Source organism: Eleutherodactylus coqui, chromosome 1, assembly GCF_035609145.1.
Source record: "Eleutherodactylus coqui strain aEleCoq1 chromosome 1, aEleCoq1.hap1, whole genome shotgun sequence".
NCBI classification, from domain to species: Eukaryota; Metazoa; Chordata; class Amphibia; order Anura; family Eleutherodactylidae; genus Eleutherodactylus; species Eleutherodactylus coqui.
The window spans coordinates 95805361-95832973 of NC_089837.1; the positions used below are offsets into that span (position 1 = coordinate 95805361).

The window sequence follows — 27613 nt, forward strand, 5'->3', positions numbered from 1 at the left end:
CTAGTATCCAAGCTGCTTTTTCCTGAGCTCATCATTATATTGGATTTCTGGAAGAACAAGCCTGTGACATAGCAGTGTGTCATTATTTTTTAGCCCTGATTTAAGATTATATCCAAGAATTTTAGCTGAACCAGACTGATATGGAACCATGGCTTTGTTTTTCAGTAGACTCGGTTCCACTTGATTGTCTACACATTTCTCAAAAAGCTGCACTCTTCGTTTTCTAAGTTCCGCCACTTCATTTTTCATGCGTTCCCTTCCAAACCTGTCCACACGATTCCAAAATGAATGGTTAAAGTAAATGTATAACTGCCAGTCCAGCTGGTTCCAGCTTTTGATTTTCTCTTTAGTCTCAACAGAGAGAACATGTCTACTGATGTTGCTTCTAGTGTTGAGAGGGAAAGACAAGACATCATCATAAGTCCAGCACAGGGCATCTTTAAGTAGCACCAACGATTCATCAAAGTATTCAGTTATCAATACCAGATCAAACATTGTATTTACTGCTTGCCAAAGTAGCTTAGAGTGCTTCAATGATACCGGCGTATTGGGGTTAAAGCCAAGATCAAAAGTCATTAGATTCTTGGCATAAGCACTATCTTGTTTCTCACCTTGGTAAAATGTGGAAGTTTTGCTTAAAAAGTCTTCTAAATTTGTAGCTTTAGAGAAGGATGTTATGTGGTTGTAGTAGGAAAAGGCCGATTCCATTAGGGTGACTGGATTTCTCAGGATGGTGAAGTAAAATGTATTCTTCGGCATGACCTCTTCTACCTGAAAGATAATACCAATATTTACTAGATGCTTTTAGTTCCAATGTTAAATATTTCATAACGATTTAAAATATCTTGTAGTCCTGTTTGAGCAATTATGCATGCAGAAATGGAAATATGCAGGATGATGCAATATCTTTAGCAATGCCAACTTCAATAGGACTCCACAACCAAAACAAGGAAAATGTCAACCACACTTACCAGTCTTCCTAATGGATGGAGTGGAAATAGATGCCCGCTTATTTGGGATAAGATGCTAATCCCAATCAGATCCACGAGTTTTCAGCCCAAAACAGCAGTATCAGAGGTGTAAAATAATTCAGGGTCACAAATCTGCTCCCATCACGTCTAATTATTTTTCTTCCTTGGTCATAACAGTGACGGCCGTTTCAACCCGAAACATGGGTCTTTATCAAGCCAGTTCTAGGACTTACAGGGTTTTTGGGGCTAAAATATTAATGGCCGAATTTCAGGATTTGTCAACCATATCTGATTGGTAGGGTCTGCCACTCAGGACTTACACCAGTAAACTTTTTCAAAATCTGTGATTCTCCTGTATACCTCCCTGTCTCAGGTGAAGGGTGACATGAGTTTACATCCATGGTAACAACCCCCCATCAATCAGAGAGCATATTTGTTCTCTGATTGCCTTTTCCATGATGAAAAAATAAGTTAAAAAAAATGAGGACTCTGCACCATTTAGCCATGCAGATGCCATAGTCCACAGGTGTCAAACACAAGGCCCGCTGCCTCATTTTCTGTGGCCCGCCGGCTGTGCAGTAAGTTCCCTCACTCCTCCGTGCTGCTGTCAGTAGGCAGTCTGCTCTCGGCTTGTTCTGTCTAGTGAAGACAGTAATAGAGGAGTGCTGATAGCAGACTGACACGGCCGCGGGGGAGGGAAGAAGACTGCAGAGAGCGACGCTGAGGAGGAGCAGCTGCAGGGTGGGATCCTTGTGTGTGTGTCTGTATGTGTAATGTAATATATATATATATATATATATATATATAAATATATATATGTGTGTGTCTGTACGTATATGCGCAGAATCCTGTGCGTCTTTATGCGCAAAATGGCGGGCATGTGTATGCGCAGAATGGTGGGCGCGTGTATGCGCAGAATGGTGTGCGTGTGTATGCGCAGAATGGTGTTCGTCTATATGCGCAGAATAGCGGGCGTCTGTATGCGCAGAATGGCGGGCGTGTGTATGCGCAGAATGGCGGGCATGTGTATGCGCAGAATGGTGGGCGTGTATATGCGCAGAATGGTAGGCGTTTATATGCGCAGAATGGTGGGCGTGTATATGCGCAGAATGGTGTGTGTCTGTATGCGCAGAATGGCGTGCGCGTGTATGTGCAGAATGGTGGGCGCGTGTATGCGCAGAATGGTGGGCGCGTGTATGCGCAGAATGGCGTGCGCGTGTATGCGCAGAATGGCGTGCGCGTGTATGCGCAGAATGGCGGGCGTGTGTATGCGCAGAATGGCAGGCGTCTGTATGCGCAGAATGGTGGGCGTCTGTATGCGCAGAATGGCGGGCGTCTGTATGCGCAGAATGGCGTGTGTGTGTATGCGCAGAAGGGTGGGCGTCTGTGCGTGTGTATGCGCAGAATGGTGTGCGTCTGTATGCGCAGAATGGCGTGCGTGTGTATGCGCAGAATGGTGGGCGTGCGTGTGTATGCGCAGAAGGGTGGGCGTCTGTGCGTGTGTATGCGCAGAAGGGTGGGCGTCTGTGCGTGTGTATGCGCAGAAGGGTGGGCGTCTGTGCGTGTGTATGCGCAGAAGGGTGGGCGTCTGTGCATGTGTATGCGCAGAATGGTGGGCGTCTGTATGCGCAGAATGGCGTGCGTCTGTATGTGCAGAATGGTGGGCGTGCGTGTGTATGTGCAGAATGGTGGGCGTCTGTGCGTGTGTATGCGCAGAATGGTGTGCGTCACTGGCCACTATGGGGGACCTTATTACCAATCAGGCCACTGTGGGGTTAACTTTTACTTTACTGTCTTACAATTAGAATCGGCCCTTTGAAGGCAACCATAAGGCTGATGTGGCCCTCGGAGAAAATGAGTTTGACACCCCTGCCATAGTCATTGCTAACAAAAAATCTAAACATTTTTACTGAAAAGAAAGTTTGTTTTTCCTGTTGTACTACATAATATCAAGCAAGAAAATATAATATATTATTTATCCTCCAAAATGAAAATAAAATTCCAAAATAGCAGTTTTCTGGTCATCTCGCTTCAGCAAAACAGGGATAAAAATTATTCAAAACATTGTACATACCTCGAGATGGTACCAATAAAGGCTACAGTTATCCCACAAAAAAAACAGGCCTGATACAGCTCTGTATACGGAAAAATAACTTGAAGAATAAAGGTAATATATTTATACCACATGGTGAATGCCAGAAGAATAAATCCCAAAAACAATAGTGAAACTGCTTTTTCATTGCCCCCCCAGCAAAAAATGAATAAAAGTTAGTCAATATATTAAATATACCAGATATTAGTTCCTATAAAAACTAGAACTCATCCTGCAAAATACAAGGCATTATACAGCTTCGATAGGAGAGTAAAGAATCCCCTGCCACAGCTGTCACAGCTGTAACAGCTGTAGCAGAGGATTTCTTCATCTCCGCGGGGAGTCCCCTTTTCACTGAACACTGTGACAGCACTGTCACAGTGTTCAGTGACAAGGGGACTCCACGCAAGGCTGAAGAATTCCCCTGCAACAGCTCTCACATCTGTGATAGCTATGGCAGAGGATTGCGATGTTCTCCCATTGCTTTTAATGGGAGCGGCGCTTCTCAATGAATTCAATGAATGGCTGAGTGCTGCCTGTGAATCAGATACAGCACTTTCAGCAGGCCTGGATCTTTTACTGGTGCGCACATTTGCATGCCTGTAAAGCACGGACATGTGAACACATAGGGAACCAATGGTTCCAATAGATTTGTGATTTTGTGCGCACATAAACATGCTTGTCTGCATCCACCCTAAGGGCTCCTTCTTGCGGGTATATACACATTTGCACACACCTCAGCACTGCATTTTCACGGAATGAACTATGCTTTTTTTCATTAAGAATAGAGATGAGCGAACACGTTCGGCTCCGCCCCTTTTTCGCCCGAACACCGAACTTTGCGAACACTTCAGTGTTCGGGCGAAAAAGTTCGGGGGCCGCCGTGGCAGCGCGGGGGGGTGCGGCGGGGAGTGGGGGGGAGAGGGAGAGAGAGAGGGCTCCCCCCTGTTCCCCGCTACTGCCGCCCGCGCCGCCGCGCATCTCCCCGGCCCCCGGCGGCACCCGGACACTTACGCGCGAACACTGCAGTGTTCGGCAAAGCCGGTGTCCGGGTGCGGATGTGTCCGTAACGGACACGTTCGCTCATCCCTAATTAAGAACTAATATTGAATAAGAGATTTTAACAAACAACGGTTAATTTTGTACAAATGCATGAGAACATAAGAATTGACAAATATTCAATAAGAGCAAAATAAAGTTCAAGAATTACACACCGTCATTGATAGAGAAAAGAAAGAGTGAAACAAATATAAGAAGTGTAAAGTAGGATACAAGGGGTTTATAACCAGAATACGGTTCAAAGAGAAAAACTATGAATTCAAGGATTCTTCATCAAATAATATTTATGAAGGGTATAGTTTTTTTCATAAGAGCTGTGCTCCAATATAAGGGAGATCAAGATTGTACTAGGAGACATGGGGGACTCCCAGTCTCTAGCTATCATCAGTTTTACAGAAAGGAGGGAATCAAGCTGGAGTCAAGCAAGAGGAGTACCATGGCAGGGTTATTAGAAATAGTCACTTCAGTTGTACTCCCGATCAAGGATAGTATTTCTTCCAAAAACGAGGTCAAAACCTGATACCTCCGAAAAATATCGATAACCATAACTTCTCCAGCACAAATCACCAGAGAAACATTTAGCAATTTTGATAGTAGTAAAGTACCATCTAATTACCATCTTATACAGGTGTAACCTGTATAAGAGAGGAGCTAAGGGAAGATTTATTAATACCCTCAAACGCTGAAAACCATTGGCTTAAAGTATATTTAGTAGATACATCTCTTTCCCAATTTAGGAAATGAGCTTTTTTGGATTTGCCCATGTATCCCAACAACATACTGTATATCCGACTTACAAATGAGTGACCCCTTAAAGAGTCTTTGGATATTATACAATGTAGTGTGGAAGGAAAGACAACTTCAAAAATGTTAAGCTTTTTTAAAAAGAAGGAAATCTGGAAGAATTCAAAAAGATCCCTACTTGAAATTCCAAATTCTAACCTTAGCTCAGAAAAAGTCATAATTTTGTGGTACTGAGCAAGATCTGATATAAAAGTGACTCCTTTCCTACCCTAACTGGACACTCTCAAGCCAGAAACAAAGTACTCAAGAGTCTCCAGAGGAATTTTTATAGTAATTCCCTCCCTACTCTGAATCCTTTCCCAAGACAAGACTATTCCAAGCCTGGATACTAGCCAAAAGAGGAGGGTGAGTATGAGTCCTTACATTTGAGCAGACCATCGCATGTGCAAATAGAAGTGGTTTTAATGGCATATTATTGCTTAAGAATAGAGATGAGCGAATATACTCGTTTCGAGTAATTAGTCGATCGAGCACCGCGATTTTCGAGTACTTCCGTACTCGGGTGAAAAGATTTGGGGGGCGCCGGGGGGTGGGGGGAGGCGTGGCGGAGCGGGGGTAGCAGCGGGGAACAGGGGGAAGCTCTCTCTCTCTCCCTCTCCCCCCCACTGCCCACTGCAACCCCCCACTCACCCATGGCGCCCCCCAAATCTTTTCGCCCGAGTACGGAAGTACTCGAAAATCGCGGCGCTCGGGCGAAAAAGAGGCGTGGCCGAGTAGGTTCGCTCATCTCTATTTAAGAACAATTCTTCAGAAGGTCAACTGGAGTCTGAAGAATAGGATTCCAAGCTTTTAAATTGATTAGGAAGTGTAGCATCATAGATTTGGTACTGCCAGCGCCTCCCTTCCTGTTTGTGGTGAAGGTTTATAGTAAATGAAGCAACCCTCTGTATTTTATTATAACTTATGAAATGTAAAAGTTGTATTTGGAATTGTTTTATTATGGCATGGGGAATAGGGACGATAATTGTGCGGAAATATTATTGAATGTTGAGAAGAATTAGTATCAGTACAATACAATACGTCCTGGCCAATAGATTTCATGGCTTGAGAGATTTTTTAATTCTATTTGAAATTTTTAGAAATGAGATTTGTTAGAGGAAAGCATAGCTTAATCCCCAAGCACATAATATTAGGAAGAGAAATTCTAGCTGAATAGATGTTTTAGGTTCTCCTGTAATAGTATTGCCAAAAATGAATAATTAACTAATATTAAGCTTATGATAGGAGAGTTTCCTGAAGTGAAACAGATTTATATGTTTCTCTTAAAGAGTGAGGTGGATCTGAAAAGATCAGAAGTACATAATCCGCAAAGAGGCTTGTTTCATACTGCCTAAGATCAGCCACAATCCCTTTAATGTTGGACCTTGAACCGATCATTTCTACAAAAGGCTCTTTTATTAAGGAGAACAATAGAGGAGACAGGGGGCATGATTGACAGATACCATTGGTTATTTGAAAAGGTTTGGAAAAAAAAAACTATCCACCAGCACCCTGGCCGAGGGGGCACCATATAGGGCTTGGATAGCATTAAAAATATTGCAGTGAAATCCAAATTTTTGAAGTGACCCAATGGATTCTATCAAATGCTTTCTCCACGTCCAAGGCCAGAAGAAGGGAAGGTAAGTGTTGGCATCATAAACCCCACCTGGTCATTGTGAATTAAATTGGGAAGTACAGTACCTCTAGAAGTCTTTGTGCAAACAGTTTAGAATATATTTTAGCATCACAGTTGAGCAGGAAAATTAGTCGGAAGTTAGCTGGGGAGTCTTATGATTTACCTGGTTTGGGGATTGTAACTATGGTTGTATGGAGCATTTTGTCCGGCAGTCGACTACAGGAAACTGTTTTATTTAGAGTTTCGGCTAGATGCAGGGAAATAATGGTATCAAATAATTTGTAGTACTTGTTAGTGAATACATCTGGTCCAAAAGTTTTGTGGTTCCTCAAAGATTTAATTATTTTTTTTAACTTGTGAGGTGAAAAAGGGAGCATTCAGCTATGTAAGGAGATCTTCGGGAATAGTCGGGAGTTTGATTTTTTTTTGAGAAATTCGGTAATCAGAGAATGTGATGGTTGAGAAGTAGAAAAGGTCATCTTTCAAATTATACAGTTCAGAGTAGAAGTAGCTGAAATTATTTGCAATATGCTGGGGATGAGTGATTTTAGCAACTAAATTCACAAATTTATAAAGATATGGAATTTTTGCTTTAAGGCTGATTTAGACACAACGAGAGTCACTCAAAATTCACTCAAAAGAATCTTTTGAGCGATTCTCGTTCTGTCTAAATGCACTGACATCATGCTGTTTTCGTGCACGGATCACTGATCGCTGAATTCTAGCTTGCTAGAATTGAGCGATCAGCTGTTATGAGTGGAGCAGGCTGTTATCAGCTGGCTGCACTGATAAGATTCTCTGTGCCTGTGTCCTGCTGTGAATTCACAGCGTGGCACGGGCTGTACGCACAGAGAACAAAGTTGTTTGCTCATGCAGAACAAAGCTGTATTTTTCTATTAGCAACCTCGGCTGTGTCCTGCTGTGCCTGCATAGCTGTATAGTAGCTAATTAGCTACTATAAAGTATGCAAAGATTATCGCTCAAAACTGTCACTTAAACTATTGTTTGAGCGACATTTGCGCGATCATCTGTCAGTGTAAATGGGGTATTAGGTTGTCTACGTTGACTGTAGTCGCTATTAATTTTGTGGGTTTAATATAAGGGGAATAATAAGAGACCTGAAAGAATTTTAAATCTTTTTGGTAATCTTCTAAAAAAAACTTTCCAAGCTAATTACGTAGCCCAAAAAAGTGACTATGGCCAGAATTTGAGGAAAGAAGCTACAACTCAAGTTCATTTTTATTAATTTACACAAGGAGGCTACTAACATGGACTGGTTTTAGTTTCTTATGTTGTGCACTAATTTTGATCCAGATACCATGTAGGAAGGCATTGCAAGCATTTCAAATCGAAAAAGGGTCAGTCTCGGGTAGGTCATTAATTAGAGAATATTCTTTAAGTTTCTCAGTTATCAATTTATTATAGTGAGGGATTTTCCTAAGGAGGACCTATTTCTCAAGGACCTAACATTATTTAGTGGAGTGTCTAAAGATACTGTTAATGAAATAGGGGAATTATCAGACCAGGTGGAGGTGCCAAGTGAGGAGAGGGTGATTGAGAGAAATGTTCCTTTCAACAAGGAATAAGTCTATTCATGAAAAAGATTTATGATGAGTGGAATAATACATTAATTCTCTAGAAGAGGCATTAAGGCAGCAAAAGGTATCATATAGAGCCTCTTTATGGAAGGAGGATTCCTAACTCAATGACCTGTTGTATCTAAATCTCTGTCAGGGACAATGTTGAAGTCTCCGCATACAATAAGTTTGCCCAAGTAGAGGTTATGGATATTTTTGATCAATTAGTTTAAGAAACTGATCTGAGAAGAATTTGTGGCATAACTGTTAGCTATAATGACAGGGACTTTGTTTATAGATCCAGTCACAATAATAAATCTACCTCTGCGATCAATCGCCAATTCAGTAAGATTAAAGTCAACATTCATGCATAGTGATTGAAACTTCTGCTTTCTTTTTATTGGAACATGCTTTGATCTTTGCATATTTCTTGTGTGAAAATTAGAGACGGCCAGTGAGGCAAAGGGTGTCTATTGAATGCAGAGGATATCTGTTCTTGTTACCTATAGCCTCCTTCCATACAAGAGATCTTTTAAATAGGGAAAGTGAAAGAATTCTAAGTGACATAGAACATAAATATCAAGAAGCATCTTAGAAGGACCCTCGTAAGTATATAAGTTACTAGGCATAAAATGAAACAAAAAAATTAACAAAGAAAACATTTTGTTACTCACAAACTCAGAAATAACTTAGGCCTCCTGCACTTGGGCAGATGTGCATTGCGAAATCCGGATTCTGCAGCAAATCCAGCCAGTAGCATGTTTTGAGAAAACGCCATTTCCTGCCCATGAGCAAAAATCGATTGTGATTTTACGCTCGCAAGGGAGAAGTCGCAGCATGCTGCGATTTTGTGCAGGCCACGCACGGCTGGCTTCCATTGAAGTCAATGGAAGCTGTCCGTCCCACGACCATTCTGCAATCATCACTCTAGAATGGCCACAGGAGCCGTTTAATTGCCATAGCAATGGCACGGCGTCCTCTCAAATGCGCATGTGCCAGTTGGCATATTCGCAGCAGAGGAGGCCGCGTCATTCACCATAGCGATGGCGTGGCGTCCTCTGTACCGCTCATGTGCCAGCCAGTGCTCCGGCTGGCACATTTGCAGCAGAGGAGAAGACACCGGACAGGTGAGATGGGGTCACCGTCCGGGCACTGGGTCGAACTCCGCTGCCGGAGTCCTGCATGTGAGGTCCGACCCGCCCCTGTGGAGGTGGCCTTAAGCATCATCTCAAAGAATAAGAGCAACTAGAACAAATAAAAACAGAGAATATCGCAGGGAAAAAAATATACCTGCTTTTTCTTGGGGGAAAAAGTTCACCTGGAAGAGAATGATCTCCTCATTAAGTGGATGAGAGTGATGGGTGAAAACTGATAGATCATCGGGGTCTGACCGCTGGGACCCCCATCGATCCCAAGAATGGGGTATCTGTGTCCCCGCTATTTTACATTTCAATATGCAGACTCTCATTTCCATAGTGTAGTGGCGAATGGAGTAGCTGGTCGCTCAGCTATGTGTCCGCCCCTTTGTGTGGAATGAGCCGCTGCTGTGCATGCATGACCAGCAGCTACATTTCCCACTACACTACAGAAATGGTAGCATGTATCTTGAACTGTAAAATACAAGGGTCTGCCATTCTTGGGAACGGTGGTAGTCTCAGCAGTTGGAGCCCCACTTATCTATCAATTTTCACCCATTCAGTGGATGGGTGAAAACTTGAAAAAACAACCTGCAACTGGAATACCCCTTTAAGGAAAATGGAGAATGGTATTTGGCTGGCTAAGACTCAGTAGTTGTGTTAAAGTGCAGACAAAAAGATGAACTTCTCTATTGACTATTAAGCCTTGAGTTTCACCACAAGTGAAGTGTCTGCTTTGAACAAATTCACCATATCTCCATATCTCACATAGATCTACACAATATAATAATTTATAATTCCTATAAGTGGCATATTAACCCTAGAGATACCTCAGTGAAGGAGAAGCGCATGTGATGGCACATGATGTTGATATTCTGCTGTTTTCCTGAAGAGAAGCCCTTCACGTACTTTGCTGAAAAATATGCAGGGTACTTAAACTGATGTGTTTCTGTAGGGAAGGCGAACAGCAGGTTATGGAAATCCCCATAACGGAAGAGTATATTCATGATGGTACTGCTTCCTGTCTTGTGTATTTTCAAGAAGAAGATGTTTGTCCTCGGATTACAAGATCCCCAGTCTGTGTCCGCTTCCTTGCTGATGGGCTTCTTGCTGAAGTCCTCTTTTTGCATGATCCAGAGGTTCACCATCTGTAGCAGCTCCCTCCAGTCTGTCTCTGATAGGTTTTTACCGATTTCTCTGGGTAGCCATGATAAATGAGAAATGTGGTTTTCATCACACCTGTATGGAGAAGGCAGAGAGCAATTCATGATTTTAGGTTTAGGCCTCCTGCCCACGGGTGGATATTTGCTGCGGAATCCATGGTCGGCTTCCGCACCGCAAATCCGCAACAAATACTGTCCGTTACTTCCTATGCTGATCCGCTGCTTCCACCTTGTGAGCAGAAATCAATTGCGATTTCCACTCACGGTGGAAAAATCACAACCCGCTCCATTTTCATGCGGATTCCGCAAGGACAGCTTCCACTGAAGTTAATGGAAGCCATCCGACCCGCTGCCCAACGTTAATGAACTGCAATTGAGGACAGGTTGCAGATTCCGCACCATTGCTAAAAAATTTTGAGAAAGAAAATTTATACTGCGCATGTAAAGAAGGGCGAGCCACCGGGGCCATTCGCAGTATAGAAAAGATGGCAACAGAGCAGGTAAGCGGGGATGCCGCTGCTGCCAGAGCGGGATTCCGCTGTAGGATTCAGTATACGGAATCTGGCTCTGCCGTGTGCAGGAGGCCTTACTGCCTACTCTTCCCATAAAACTGGGTCTGTCTAAGATTGCTACCACTTGTTTTAGTCAGTACTTGGCAATCTCCCTTGTTGAACTACGGTTGACTCCTGATACATTTGGCATGGCCATGGCTTATAATGTTTAAAAAAAAATGATGCTGTCAAAGTAAATAATGTAACTGTATCTCATGAATTGTGGTGTATAGTCTCTGTCAAAGCCAGTGCCCTGGTGATTGCTTGCACAGAGGCACAGTGGCTTGCACTTGGGTAGTTGGATTGCATCTGAACAAAGACAACTTGTGTGTGGATTTTGTATGCTCTCCCTCTGATTGTGTGGGTTTCCTCCTCGAGGATCCATCCGACGGGGAGAAGAGGAGCAGGTCTCGGAGCGGCAGGGGGCAGGAGAGTGCAACTGCCGGTGAGAGAGGTCCCTGCGCTGAGCCTGTGAGTGACATTATCGGCTGCAGATGAGCTGTGAAGAGGACTGCTGCTGACAAGGACAGATATGTATGAAAATGAAAAACTTATTATTAAGACAAATAGAAGAGGTGTCAAACCGCAATGAAGTAATTATTATGAGAGGCTTTAATTATCCAGTTATAATATGCGCATCTCACACACAAGGGGAATAAGTTCTTGAGAACAATTATCTTGGGAAATAGTGACCACAATATAATTAATTTCCAATTGTCATTTAATAGGAAGCCTTATCAGGGAGCGACCAAAAAACGAAACTTTAGTAAAGCAAAATTTGATCATCTCAAAATTACTCCTGGTAGCATTAATTGGGACAATGACCTCAAAAAATAACAGTACAGGCGATAAATGGAAGAAGTTTGAAAACATCCCATTAACCTCATGTTAGCAGTTCATACCCTTCAAAAATAAAAGAACTACAAGTAGAAGGAAACCAATGTGGCTTGATAAGATCATAATGGGGGCTATAAGCAAAAAAAACCAAATGTTTCAAATTATTAAAACAAGAAGGCAGTGAGGAAGTGCTAAAAACATACAGGGAAAAAAACAATTTTGTAAGAAAAAGATCAAAACTGCCAAGGAGGAGACAGAGAGACAGATTGCAAAAGAGAGCAAAAATAATCCCAAACTATTTTTCAATTATATAAACAGTAAAAGGATTTGCACTGAGAGCACTGGCCCTTCAACAAATATTGCGGCAGAAATCATAGATGATGAGGTAAAGGCAAATCTATTAAATAGTTTTTTCTCAAGTGTATTCACGAAGGAAAAAGAAATGTCACATGAGATGCAGGGGAATAAAACGAACCCCACACAAAATATCTCCTGCCTAACTCAGGAGGAAGTGCAGAGCCGATTAAAAAGATTAAAATCGCCGGGCCCAGATGGAATACACACAAGGGTTCTAAGGTAACTAAGTGACGTGATAGACAGACCGCTATTTCTCATATTTAGGGACACTATTGAGACCGGGGTTGTACCACTGAATTGTCGTATTGCCAGTGTGGTCCAATATACAAAAAGGGGTCAAGAAAAGAGCCTGGTAACTACAGACCGGTAAGTCTCACTTCAATAATTAGAAAAATATTCAAGGGGTTTCTGAGAGATGCCAACCTGGAATGTCTCAAGGAAAATAAAAGTATAACTCCTCATTAGCATGGGTTCATGAGGAGTCGATCATGTCAGACCAATTTGATCAGCTTCTACAACTAAGTTAAGTTCTAGGCTGGGCCTGGTAGAGTCTATTGATCTCATATATCTGGATTTTTGTAAAGCATTTGACACCGTGCCGCATAATAGGTTGATATATAAAATGAGACAGCTCAGTTTGGGCAAAAGCATGTGTAGCTGGGTAAAGAGCTGGCTCAGGGATAGAAAGCAGAGGGTGGTAATAAATGGTTTGTACTCTGATTGGGCCACTGTAGCTAGGTGCCACAGGGTTCAGTATTAGGCCTCATCCTGTTCAATATGTTTATCAACGACCTGATGTAGGGACTGCACCGTAAAATATCGATATTTGCAGACGATACAAAATTATACAAGATAATTAATACAAGGGAGGACAAAGTAAGGCTGTAAATGGACCTAGATAAGCTGGGGGCTTGGGTAGAAAAATGGCAAATGAAGTTCAATATTGATAAATGTAAGGTTATGCACATGGGTAGGAGAAATGGATGTCACCAATATACAATATACACATGCTAGGGAAAAGGGATATGGAGAAAGGCCTGGGGGTACTAGTTGACTGTAGACTTAACTGGAGCAATCCAGAGTTAAAGAAGGACTGTGTTGTGTTATTAGACCGTGTGGAATTGCCCATGTTGCATGGTGAGCAACCAACTATTAATATGGACTTTGTCTGCACTAAGAGTCAAGATGGCGCCCAGCCCTCATGGTCTTCATTAACCAATCTTCAGCCCGTGAAAATTTACCGCCAAGCTGTTCCCGCCAAGGCTGAGGAAAAAGTAGGGAGGGTTGTCCCCATTGCGGAGCAACAGTTTGCAGCTGGGAATCGCCCGGGGGAGGAGACTTCCTCTGCTTCCAGTGAACCACTAAACCTGTCTCAGCAGACCAAGAAGGACACGCAGGAAGGAGAAAGCATGGGCTGCTATACCTTGCGCTGCGTGCCAGTTGGATATCCACCGCCTCAACCTAGGCTCTACTGGGGCCATGAACCGGAGCTACAAAGGTTGGTGATGCTGTTGCTGTCCCCTCTTTTCCCACTGCCAGAGGGACACCATGAGGAGCTTACTGCTGCTGCTCATCAGGTAGTTGCCTGGTGTTAAGAGACTCCCTTATTGTGAGCCAAAGAGACTGTTGTTTGTTTTTCTGGACTTTATTTTCCCCTTTTTGCTAAGCCCAAAAGAGACTTTAAAGTTTATTTTCCCCTTGCATAGTTCGGGCAAAACTGTTATTATTTGAAAATGTCATTCCAATGTTCATATGTTTAAGAAAATGTACAGGAAGGTAATGCAAGTCTGAGTAGTAAAGGTGTTTGCATATATGCTTGTTCTGAGTAATTGTATGCAAATGAGTTAGGAGCTTTCTGTCTGCAAGTTCTTCTACTGTACTTCATTGTGTTGGCATGCTCTTCCTTCTGTATCATGGGAGGCATCCACAATTTACATCTTTATCTTTAGTCAGCTCAGTTGGAAGTATTTACTGAAGGGTACTGCCCTCCATGAGATAATTTTCCGGGAAAGTGATGATAATGCCACTTATTCTGTATTCAGTCCTACCAGTCAACCCTTCTCTAGTCTTTGTCTAGCTACAGTGTGTTGCATTTCTTCTTTAGTCTTTGGGGCAAAGAGTTATGTAATAGTGCCCCATAGCAATGTTAGTGTATCTTGGATTCCATCCAACCTAACAGTTTTTTTGCTGTAATGGCCATACTATTTCAGCACACGCTGTCATAAATTTATTCTTTTCACAGAAAGTGACGTCTTAAAGTACACTTTGGTGGGTAAGCTCTAAGTAGCAACCGAAGGGTGAGTTGTGTTTACAGGCTCTGCCTTGCACACTCAGTGACTGTGTAGATGTTCCACTAGATGCACTGAAGACTAGTCTGCTCCAGACTTTGCACTCTGTTTAAGAGGCGCCAAGGTCGGCTTGTTTGTAGTAGGGGGGAACTGTAGTGGCCCAGAACAATGGGGCCCCTCTATAATAGCAAAGCCAGACTACTGCTGTACACTGATAAAGGGCAAACACCCTGAAACAGCTGTCTGTACATGGAGTCTGGCTTTGCTTTTAATTCCCAGTCATTGTTACAAGGCTTGTATAAAGAGTCTAACTTTAGCTTGAAGGAATCCTTCCTTACAATAGGTGGCACTGTGGAGGTATTATTCCATCTCCTTTATTTGCATATTACCCAGAGGAGCATAAATCGCATTTTGAGTCTCCTCACTCACCGTCTAGGTGCTCTCCCTAAGGAGAGTTTCTGACCCCTAGTCTTGACCTTTTTTATGGATAAGACATAGGACATGCCACTGCATGTCAATGAGTTGTCTCTGCATTAATCAGACAACACACAGACTTGTGCACTCAGCCTATGATATCTACAGCCATATAACCTTCACACATGCCAATTAGAACAGCAGCTGCTGGTCAGAACAAACGTGGTGTGGTAAGTTCATGGCACAAAGAGCTGTTCCCCCCAGAATTGCTGTTCTCACCTGTAAAGTAATTTCATGTCATAAAATTGGAAGCTGATCATTGATATTCCGAGGAAGATGAAAGCGGCACATACCATCTTGAGGCATTGAAGCTTTCTGTAGAAAAAAATAAAACAATTGTATATTGTCGTCTCTGAGCAAAAAACTGAAATATCACCAAATAACTTTCCATATCATAAATTGTGCCAAAAAGTGGTTTACAGTGAATGTATTGTGAAACGATTTACATCTGCCTCAAAAGTTAGAAACAACGATGTGGCTAAAAGGAGTCTAAAAATGCAGCAGATCTATTATAATTTGATGTGTATTGCACCTCTGCAGCACTGAATGAGTTAACGTCTTGGAAAATGTATCTTGTGTGTCAAATGATTGTATTACATATATGTCTTTGCAAGGTGAGTACAAATTAGTCTTCCTGCAGGAGTCAGTGTGCAGTCTACCAGAGGTCTGAAAGTCTGTAAGTGAGTGAACCCCACAGACACAGATTAGTCTGTGTATGAACAGAATGGAAGAAGCTGAGCAATTCCCTTCTGCTTTGTCTGGAACCAGCCTACCCAGGATGTACCAGAGTTACCCCTAAGCACTGAGTTAGAGTGAGAGGAACCACCATGCAGTGCTGAGTGCCCGTTTTCCAAATGTGAGTGTTGACCAGTAGAGAGCTAGAGAAAGAGAAGGAGAGTGGCCGGGAACAGAACCCCACAGATAACTAGGACTGTGGATTCGTCTGTCATCCTGTGAATCCTCCCTGTCACACCACTTCTGTGTTTGCACCATTATCCTGCTAGCGTATGTTAAGTTTGGACTGTACATAGTTCTTTTTTCTGCAAGTAAAGGAGCTCTACCAACCGTTCCCCATTTTGCTTATAGCGTTATCTCTGTGTGTGGACTACTTTATTACTAACGGTGGCGTCACGAGTGACAAAAATGACTGAAGGTAAACCGCATATTGGGTTATCCTGTGAAATTCCCCTAGCAGTAACTTGGAGGGTCCTGTGCTACCCCCAGGGGAGAAGATGGTAGAGCCCCGTGACAAGGCCTCAATCTTCCCCTATCTTCTCAGCTGTGGGCCCATTCCTCGGAGGCTGCACATTTACACACATAACTCCTCGGGGAAGGCCCAGGATGCCCTTACATGTTCTTACAACAGGATTATTAAAGGGATTTTCCAGGAGTAGACTATTGATGACCTATTCTCAGGATAGGTTATCAATAAATGATTGTCAGTGGTCTGCCTCTCGGGATCCCCACCGACCAGCTGTTTGAAGATGCAGTAGCACTCTGAGTGCTGTGGCCTCTCCTTAGGCCAATGCCCTCACGTTAGTTTGTCACATGCCCTGAGAGCAGCTCAGTCCTATTCAAGGGAATTGGACTCAGCTGCAATACCAGGCACAGCCAATTTACAATGTGTGGTGCTGTGACTGGTATGAACTGAAGTGACACCAGTGCTCATTTCTCATACGAGCTCCACTGTCACTTCAATTGGCTAATCGGTGGGGATCCCAAGTGGTAGACCCCCGTCGATCAACTATTGATGACCTATCCAGAGCATAAGTCATCAATAGTTTACTTGCAGTAAACCCCTTTAAATCTGTCCAATTCATTTTTTACTGGGCAAGTTCTGAGTACACATTTTAAGGGTCCATTCACATGGGCGTATATTCCATCCATGTGCTGTCCATGTATGAGACTATTTACATATACAAGTTTTCACATGGACCAATGGTCTGTGTGAAAAAAATTGAAGCATGTCCTATTCCAGTCCATGTCACAGAGAAGAATAAGTCATGCAATGCTCACTGTCGCTCACATCTGACAGCACATGGACAGGGTGTTCAAAATGTTAAGATAGGTTTAATAAAATTGAAAAAATATATATATTAACAGTTAAAAGACTTCTCTTTTCCAATTTCTCATATAAAAATAAATAATTAAACATATTTGATATTGGTGTGTCCCTAAAAGTCCAAACTACTAAGATATATCATTATTTATCCCACACAACAAAGCTTGTGAGAAAAACCCATAATTTCAGACTGAGCTGTTTTGGTTACCGCATCTTCTAAAAAAAAGTGATCATCAAGCGGTGTGTGCACCAAAATTGTATAAATAAAAACTACAGGTCGCCTCACAAAAAAGAAGCCCTCACACAGCGCCATTTATGGAAACGTAAAAAAGTTATGCGCCTCAGAATATGACAACAGAAGCATTTTTTATGTTTTTCGTAATAATACCTTAAAAAACGGCATTACTTTGGTATCACCCCATTTGTACTGACCGGTAGAATCAAGTTAACATTTTTTCCTGTACTATGAACATCGTTAAAACAAAACCCCCAAAACAATAATGCAACTGTGTTTTTTTTTCTATTTTGCCCCACTTAAAATTTTAGGTTTTTTAATATATTATATGATAAACTAAATGTTTCCATTAAAAAATACAGCTCATCCTGCAAAAAAACAAGCCCTCGTGCAGTGGTGTTGACAAAAAGTTACAGCTCTTGAAAAGTGGGATTAAAAATCAAAAAGGAAAATTAAAGACATTTCTGTTCATTAAAGGGTTTAAAAGCATGTAAACAGTGCCGTAACTATAGAGGATGCAGGGGCGTAACTATAGAGGATGCAGGGGATGCGGTTGCACCCGGGCCCAGGAGCCTTAGGGGGCCCACAAGTCCTTTCTTCTCCATATAGGCAGCCCAATACTATGAATAAAGCATTATAGTTGGGGCCCTGTTACAGGTTTTGCATCGGGGCCCGGAAGCTTTAAGTTACGCCTCTGCATGTAAATATATAAATTTGTATTCATTGGCTCTTCACCTTTGTTATAACAAAATGTACATGCTTCTTATACTCTCTGTGTAATCAGTAGCACAAAGATTTACTCTTACCACTACATCAGATGAAGTGCTGGCGTCTTGTTGGCTCAATTTGACTTTTTTTAGGGCAGCTGATGGTCCCCCATTGAGTACAGTATATGGGATGATCATGCAGCCTGCAAAGAAAGCCGAGCAGAGCCAACACTGCTCAGCACAGGACTTGTTGGCACCACATCCATTTCATTCTAGTGAGTCGTGGGGGACACAGCAGTTAGACCTTGTTGATTGGACATTGATGGCATACTGTAGCATATCCCTGGGTTCACCATATACAGTTAGTTTGCCTATAGTGGGCTATGTTATTAATTAAAGATTATATTTACAGTTCTGCATTTTCCATGCAGTTTGGTCCATTAATGAATCTGATGATATGGTTGGAATAAACACATAGGGATATACAGGGGTTTCTTTAGGATATACACAGCAGTATCTGGAGGAGTCGCCTTTGCAGGGCAGTTAACCCTTTCTTGTTTACTAACCGTTTTTACAGTGTGACAGTGTGAAACCACCTATGCCTTTATGGAGCCCAGTGTCACTGTCTACCATTTTAACAGTTGGTCAACTAACCTCCAGACTGGGTAAAAACAAACCATTTTTTATCCTATTTGTTTACAAAGATATTCTGCTGTTGCGTGCTTCTTATTTTGTAGATTAAAAATTGTGTATGTTTTAATAGGCAACTCGGCATCTTGAATATGATGCCAGAATTGCAGTAAAGACTGACACACAGGCAGAGCAGTAGGTGTGTAAGGAGCATTGGTGGCAGTTGTTTGGGAGCCCAGCCGCTCAGCTGAGCGGACGCCCACTGATTTTAATGAGACCCTAGCCTGCAATTACAAGCGTCTCTACTAAAGTGGGGTCAGAGCAGCAGCTTCTGCTGTGTATTGTGGCTCTGACAGCTGGCACCCGAACGACGGACTCCAGACGATCAATTATTGATGACCTATCCTGAAGATGTCATCAATAGTTAAGAATATTCTATGCATTTATTAAAGTTTGTTATTTAATTAACTACTAATTAATTAGTTTGAAAATTAATACACGTACAAAAATGTAGTAAAAATCATAAATGACAAGAAAAGCACTGTCTTATGATTAGATATGATATGGCAACATAGTAACAAAATACAGATAATACCATTTACTTAGTTGCTTATGTATACTAATATATGTACCTTTTGGTGTTGGTCATGTCTTCTGTGCCTGCTAGATTTTTGATTAGGACTTTTCATGCACCTTTCCTTAATATTAATGTCTTCTGGCACCCTTCTATGTGTAAAATTCACACTCGATTGTATGCTAATGACATGTGTTGCTAGCACACACCCACTGATTTTCTATACAAATCCCCATGTTGTATCAGATGTATCACATCGCCATGGCACTGCTTGCGATCAATTACTTGTACACTATGGGTGCTCCTGCGTTCCTAAGACAGACTAATCTTTGTACAGTGGGGACGTGGGTTTCTTATTCAGTAAGTTCATATCCACAAAAAATATCTTTTTGTTTTATACAACTCCATTAATAAGGAGAACAAATACATTTAAAATGGGCAACGGTGAGAAGAGGTTAAAAAGGTTTTCTAAGACTAAAGTATTGATGACCTATCCACAGTTGAAAAAAGCCTAAAAAGAGAAAAAAAACTGGTACTAAAATGAACATCCTAATGAGGACTTAAAAGTGTGATTTAAAGGGTTAAATGGGCTTGAGCAACTGATCTTACACGGCAAACACAGAGGATGATGACCCGCATCCAATACAATTGAGTTCAGCCTGGCTCAATAACGTTCTGGCCATAAAAGCTGGCATGAGCGGGCAAGGGGCCATTTTTTTAACTGATTTAATTAAGTAACTGAGTTAAATGAGTTTGGGCCATCAGTATACAAATTTAATTGTGGTCAGTCTGGGCCAAAGTGATTCTGGACATAAATGCTAGAAGCAAAGTGGACGTGCAGCTACTTCTTATGGATTTAACCACTTCCTCATCAAACATGTTTGTGTCGTGAAGACCGGGCCAACTTTTGGAAATCTGGTTTCACTTTGACAGAGAATAACTCTGTAAGGCCTCATGTCCCCGCGGACATGAGGGCTGAAATTAAGAATAAACTTACCCGCAGTGGACCGAGCAGGTCTTCTCTTCTTCAGGGCCGGATCTTCTTCCTTCGGCCGGCGGATGTACTCAGCACACCGGCAGCGTGCCGCGTGCATGCGTCGGGCACATCCGCCAGGCCGAACAAAGAAGATCCGGCCGTGAAGAAGAGAAGACGTGCCCGGTCCGCTGTGGGTAAGTTATTCTTATTTTAGGTCTCCTGCGGATCCGGACGGCTTCCATAGGCTTCAATAGAAGCCTGCGGGAGCCGTCCCCGCGGGAGACCTGCACTAAAATGGAGCATGTCACGCTTTTTTTCATGCTCCATTTTTTTTAAATTCACTTTTATTGACCATCCGCGGGTATTTATCTACCCCGCGGGTGGTCAATGCATCCCTATGGGGTGCAGACCCGCATGTGGGTGATCCGCTGCAGATTTAAAATCATATTTTGCCCGTGGACATGAGGCCTAAATGTTTTACACTTCCAAGTAATCCTGATATTGTATCATTCGCACATATCTCTTTGAGATACCTCCGCACTGTTGGCGCATCCCCATAGAGGTATGCTGCGGTGCGCGTCATATGCGCAGTGATGTCGCACACTGTTGACATGGTGGCGACACCGGGCGCATGCGCGGATGATGTCCCCTTATTGATACACTTCTGAGTATGCTTGAGCTGGCATGCGTGATGACGTCACGCGTCATTGACGCGTTGGCGTCATGAGACATATCTACACTGTTGGTGCATCCTCACAGAGGTATGCCGCGGCGCGCGTCTTATGCGCAGTGACGTGGCACGCCGTCGACGTGGTGACTTCACCTGGCGCATGCGCATTAACACCTTGGAATGATGAGGGCTATTTGGGATAGCGGCTAGACCTGTAGTGACCTGCTAATGCCGGAAGTGGTTTCGTTGAAGGGAGGTGCTGTGGTTGTTACGCTATTTGGACGTCACTATATAAGTATGGCCTTCAGTCATGTCGGGCATCTGGAGCATGGATCTACTGCTCTGCTTCTATTGATAGTGGTATGTAATACACCTTCTGTTTTTATTCTGTGTTGTATGTTTACTATATTGTATGTGCATTCACTTTGTATATATTGTCTGGTGTTATTTTAGGCTTGATAAAGACCGGAAAGATCGAAACGTTGCCTATACATCTATCTATGGAACAATAAAGGCTTTTTTTCTTAGACAGCCGTCTGCACCATTTATGCTGCCATGCTCTATTTTTTATACACCTGAATGAAATTTGGGCGGATGGTCCACAACCCTTGCATTTGGCTTTGCATAGAATAACGTGATTTATTGCTCCCCCACATGAAGTGGGTTAACTAACTGAGTGCTGCTGGATACATTTCCTCTTTAACAACTGATATTGTACTTTCATCACATATTGTACATAATTTATGTGGTAAAAGTAGACTGTTAAAATTTATGGATATTTATTAAAAATGACAAAATTGAGGAGTATGTTGAAAAATTGTCTTTTTTTTCTTCATTTTTTTCAACTGCAGTATGTCAAACTTATGCAGACATATTCTACTCATTTTTTAATCAGACATATATGTCAACTTGTTAACTTTATTTTGGAAGCACATTTGAAAACCTTTGCACATTTCTGAGCAATTTTTCAAAATTTTACTGTGTTACTTTTAATTCTCATTTGTATTCAATGTATAATTTTTAATTTAGCCACTTAGCAATGAAGCCTATTTGCTCCCTAATGACCAACTCAATTTTTTGTTTCTTTCACCATCGCATTACAGGAGCCATAACTTTTTAATTTTTCCGTTGTCATAGCCATATGAGGGTTTGTTTTTTTCAGGACAAGTTGTATTTTTTAATAGCATCATTTTTGGGTACATATAATGTATTGTAAAACTTTTATACATTTTTTTAGGGGGATTGGAAAAAAAAATTCTGCCATTTGTGTTTTGTATTTCATTTTTACAGCGTTCAGGCCTCGGTCAGATGAGCGTGTGTTTTGCGTGCGCAAAATGAACACTTCTAATAGAACCAATGGGCTCATATAGAAGCGTTCATATGCATGGAATTAAGGGTGCACAATGTCGGGCACCTAAGAAAGATAGAAAATGCACTATTTTCGTTGTGCGACGGGCACAAGTTTCCATTGAGTCCTATGGGAGCAGGAGTTAATGAAAACTCCTGCACATGGAATAGCTTCGCCGTTACTTACAGCAGGACATTTAAAAGGTGCTTCTGGCCAGAAGCACCTTTTAAATGTCCCGTTGTAATCAGCGGGGTATTCCCCCTGTGGCCCTGCTGGGCAATTCCTCAGCAGTGGGCGGCAGTAGGGGACTCCGCCACCTCTCTCCACAAGGGATTTCCCTATTGCGGAGAGAGAAGGGGCAGGGTTACAGGGCTTCCCCTTCTGACTTCCCCAGAGAGCATGGGAGAAGGGGTCGGAACTAGACGGATCGCCCTCTAACCCCGCCCCTCCCGCCGCGTGCCACCCTATGGTTTGCTGTAGGGATTCTCTGCCTCACCCCCCCCCCCCCCCCCCATAGCTCCACTCACTCTCTTTGCTTTGGGGAAATTCCATAGCCCTGGGGGGCTTCTCTCTCCTCTTGGAGCATATGCACTTCTCCAAGTGAGCGGCGTATTTTTTTTCGGTCCTGTTGGGAAGCACAAAACACACTCGTCTGACCAAGCCCTCAGTGTGCAGGAGAACTGCCGGCCGGCCGCGGCTGAACTCCAGCTGCAGGGACAAGGTGAGTATATATATATTTTATTTTTTTTTTACACATTTTTGGATGTTTTTCAGGGAAGGGCTTATATTTTTAAGCCCTTCCCGAAAATTCATGCCGCGCTCCCCGGCAGCCCATTGCTTTCAATGGAGCCAGCTGTATTGCCGGCTCCATTGAATTCAATGGGCGAACATCGTTCTTCTCTGCCACAGCTGTTACAGCTGTGGCAGAGGGGAATGATCTTTATAGTATATGTTGTCAATGGGGTCGGCGCCGGCCCCATTGAGCGCATATATAGAACACAAGGAATCGCAGAATGCAGATAGGAGCGATCTGCGATTCCTCGTGTCCTATAATTTATTGGACATCCACATAAAAAGCGGCTATGTGACCGATCCCATTGCGAAGCAATGGTTCTATATATGCGCAGATCGCATGCGCATCCGCAAATCGCGGCAAAAAAACGGTCGTCTGACCGAGGCCTGAATGGAAAGATAAAGTATCACAGATATATCACATTGAGGAAATTGCAAGCTGGGAGAATGGGTCGAGAGAAATTTTTTATCAATTTGGAAACGCTGGATTGAGTACATTAAAGCAGTTTAAACCTCCAACAATTCGCAACATACCCCTCCCCCACCTACCTCTATATCACATCCCATTTCTTACTCTAATTCTTTACCCTCTTTTCAGCTCTTACTGAAAACTGTTCTTTGAATTCCTTTATATACCGAGTCTCGCGGTTCCCAACTATTGGTCTCTTACCGTATTTACTTATTTTTTGTATCAACTATGTTTGCCACATGGCATTATTATGATACATTCTCCCCAACAAAGGTATATTGACAATCTTTCAGTCCGATTTTCAGAAACAAATAAAAATTGTACGGAAATAAATTTCATTCATTTCAATATGAATATTCTTGGTATTTTTTTAAACAGTCCACAATCACAGCATGTCCTTTTTTGGTATTCAAATCTAAGGTTGTGTTTAAAAAAATGGATTGCACTTGCATGAGTGTGATCAGTCTTAAACGCATGTAACCATGCTGACAATAATTGAAAGAAAAAAAAGAATTAGGAAGTGGTCTTTATACTTGCTTGGAAAGCACCCACACAAGAGCTGGAAATTGTGCTGAAAAATCACAAAAACGCATGAAAATCAAAAGTCAAATCTGACCAATTTTTAAGTACCCAATTCGCAAATACCCATGTGAATATACCCTAATGAACTGGTAAAAAACAAAAAGACTGTTGCGGCGATCTGGGAGTGCCGCATTGCTGATAGGCTGGTGATGGTTTTGGAGACGTTCCTACATCTTCTGGCTCAGTGGGTGTGGTATTAGATGTGATGTGCTTAGTCACACCTGTGGATATTTACTAGGGCTATTTAGCCTGGCTTGAAACTGAGCTGAACTGCGGGTGATTTTTTTAAAGTCTCTCCCTGACTGGGCTATCAGTCAGAAGCTTTCTACTGGATTGTTCAGTTATTTGCTGCAGCTCAAGCTAAGTACTGCATTTGTTTGCATAGTGATTTTGATTTTCTGGTTTTGTTTCCTTTCCCCATGTAGGGTCAACTAGGGGCCGAGGCATGCGGTCAGAGTCGTCCCTAGCGAGGCGATCGCCCTCCTCTCAGGCAGGGCCCTTTCCAGTGTTTTGTTGTATATGGACAGTGTTTCCCATATTTTGGGTCTATTCTTGTCTTGTCTTCATTTATTTGCATCTTTGGTAGATCTGCGAGTGACAGATCCAGCTGGTCCGGGTTGGACGTGATAAAGATATTTGTTTGTATATAATGAACTGCTGAATAAGAAAGCAATTTCAGCATAGTAGATTTTGCTTCCTAATCCAAAAAAAGTATATTGGAGTAAATTTACTAAGATCGACATCTCATACCTGAAGTATATCTGAAATACGGCTCTCCTGAAATTCCTGCCACTGTGCGTACCCTTTTTTTTTTTCCCCTAGAAAGAGAATATACTTGCAGCTGCCTTCTGTGAGTGTACATCAGACATTGTCATATATGCAGCTACCTGCTATCCCAGCCCATTAACACAGCCATCTAAGCCTTGTTACATTCAGATTCACCTGAGAAGCAAAAATAAGTAAATATCCCATAATTCCCTAGGTTAGTCACATTCCTGTTCATGGTAAATACATTTCCTCATTTTTGATCCATAGTCTATTGTCTATCATCACAGATTAAATATTGACTTGGATTTACTGTTATGACCTACGGATCACATTTTTTCTCTAAAATGTGCCAGCTCGATAATATAGACAAAAGGTGTGTTTTCTTTTTACCTTTACTTATTCCTAAATATAGAAAAACAAACAATATGGAACTTCATCTGCCCATCGCGGCCAAATCTCCCTACAGGAGAGGAAGAAAAAATATTATATTCGTTTTCACTTTTTTTTTAAGAAATACCTCATTGGAAGAGGCCCACCAACTTTGTATGCCCTTATCAAAGCCACTTTTATCATTTAAGGCAGGGCCGGCATCAGCACCCTGAAAAGCCTGTCCATTACATGGATTACAACAGTCTCAATTGCAATCATCCAGGACCCTAAACCAAAGAGTTACAAAGGTCCCCCCACCACCTTAGGTCACTATATGTAGTTTAATTATCTTAGTTCCTCAGACTACATGGTCGTGGGGTATCTTGAACTAACCTTCTCTGTCTTCTCTTTGCTGTTCAGAGGTGCCACAGTGAAGCGAGAGGGGGATAAGATACACACACTGCTGTGCACCGCCGCCTCCCTACTCTAAGTAACTAACATTAGAATTAAACTACCCACTGTAAGTGAAAAGACAGCGGAACAGTGGTACTTGAAGGAGCACAGAGAGACTTGAAGGGCACAGAGGGACCCATTGGAGCAGAGAATAACTTGGAAGGACACAGAGGGAATGCAGAGGGTCTTTTGTGGTAACACAATCTTACCTTATGCAGCACAGAGGGACCTGAGGAGAAATTAAGAAGAATTATTTGGAAGCACAAAGTGGTCACTATTACCTGTAGATGGGTGCAATGAGGGCTAATTATAATGGGGGAACATAATTACTTTGTGGGGGTTCAGAAAAAGGGTAGTAATAATGTCTAGGGAAGTGATTACCAATCGGGGCGCCGTGGCTCCCAGGCTGGGAATCTCTCAGCTTTTCTTAATTTTTTTCTTTCTTCTGATGAAACTCCGTCACCACCAGACTTCCTAACAAAACTAGCAGGGAAAGGGGCTCACAGTCGAACTGACAGCACACCATCTCACCATCCCGTACCTTGAAGATCTAAATGCCACTTATGTGATCAGCACAGTGGGGTGTGGGGGGCAGGCCAGAGATAGAGGAACCACTGTTGTACATAGCATATTTTAATGCATATCTGCACCAAAAAATGCACCGTTTGCCTGAAAAAACCCTTAAGGGTGTATTTCCACGGGTGTAAATGCTGTATAATGTGCATGGCAAATTCCACAGCATTTCTGAGTCAAAATCCAACCAATACCTGGCAGCCTTTAGTAAGTGCAGTGCTGCTGGTCAAGTGATGGCACCAGGTCAGTGACTAATTAAAGAATAACTTAAAGGGGTTGTATGGAATTGTTTCTGTTGATGATTGGCGAGGGATCATTCCTCCCTGCCAATGTGTTTCAGGTCATCAATATTTTTGGGATGCTTTGTGTGCACAGTCCTCTTTAGGTCATGCCACAGCAACGCAATAGGGTTAGGATTGGGACTCTGACTACGGTAGACCATTGCGAAGCACAAATTTTCTTCTTTTTAAACCATTCTTTAGTTGATTTACCTGTGTGCTCAATGATCGCAAGGTTTCCGGACACGGAGGCAACAAAGCAGCCCCAAAACATGATTGCCCCTCCACCATTATTTGCTATTGCGCTGGGGTTTTGGTGTTTGTTTGCAGTGTTCTTCTTTCTCCAAATATAACATGGTGCATTTGTGTTAAAAATTTCCACTTTTGTCTCACCTGTTCATATAGCATTTTCCAAGAAGCATTATGAAACATTGAGGTGGTCTTAGGAAATCTTCATACAATCTATAATGCTTTTTTATACAGCAGTGGTTTCCTTCCTGGTGACCTTTTATGGACATGAACAGAGTTTTTTGCAGTATGCAGAGACTTTTCTATTTCTTTTGCTGTTACTCTTTTATTCTTTGCTTGGGAATGCCCATTGTGATTTTGAAATGACCTTAACAAGAAGCCCTCTTCTAGGAAGATCAGCAGCAGACCTGAAATTTCTCTAATCGTATATCATTTGTCTAACTGTGGATTAATGTACATCCAAATCTTTACCAAAGTGTCATATGAAGTCTTCTAAAGCTATTTGCATCAAGGCATGGTGCACACTAAAAAATGTTTTTTGAGAAGAACAGATTTGTCAGTAACCAGGCTTTGTGTACCTTTATTTAATAGACAAAACACCCTTGAAACTCTCACTTTCAATCTCATCTCCTTAATTCAAACAGATTTTGGAAAAGTCATTAATACAGGGGTTCACTTACTTTTACTCCTTGCACTGTAGATCTTTACTCAATACACTCAATACCTGAAGAGGGCTGTGCATGCAAGGCATTCCAAAAATATTGCTGAAGTAAACATTTACCATTCCTCCTCAGCCTCATTTTATTTGCAGCTACAGGAAATGTTTAGTGGAGGTGATTGCTGCTAAAAGGGATCTACAGGTTATTAAATTCAAGGGTTCACTTACTTTTTCTCCTTGCTCTGTGGCTGTTTACGCAAGGTGCTCAATAAAAGACATGAACAGTACAACTTCTT

General features: G+C 42.3%; 1 protein-coding gene across 1 annotated transcript; it reads right to left on the reverse strand.

The window, feature by feature from the left end:
* On the reverse strand, positions 1-26818 carry LOC136623530 (galactose-3-O-sulfotransferase 2-like). Its single transcript, XM_066598190.1, has 5 exons — positions 26804-26818; positions 25769-25788; positions 15144-15239; positions 10085-10493; positions 1-771 (listed from the first exon to the last, which is right to left on the reverse strand). Exons 1-5 carry the CDS (start codon positions 26816-26818, stop codon positions 1-3), a joined length of 1311 nt encoding a protein of 436 aa, XP_066454287.1.
* Between the last annotated feature and the right edge of the window lie 795 nt (positions 26819-27613).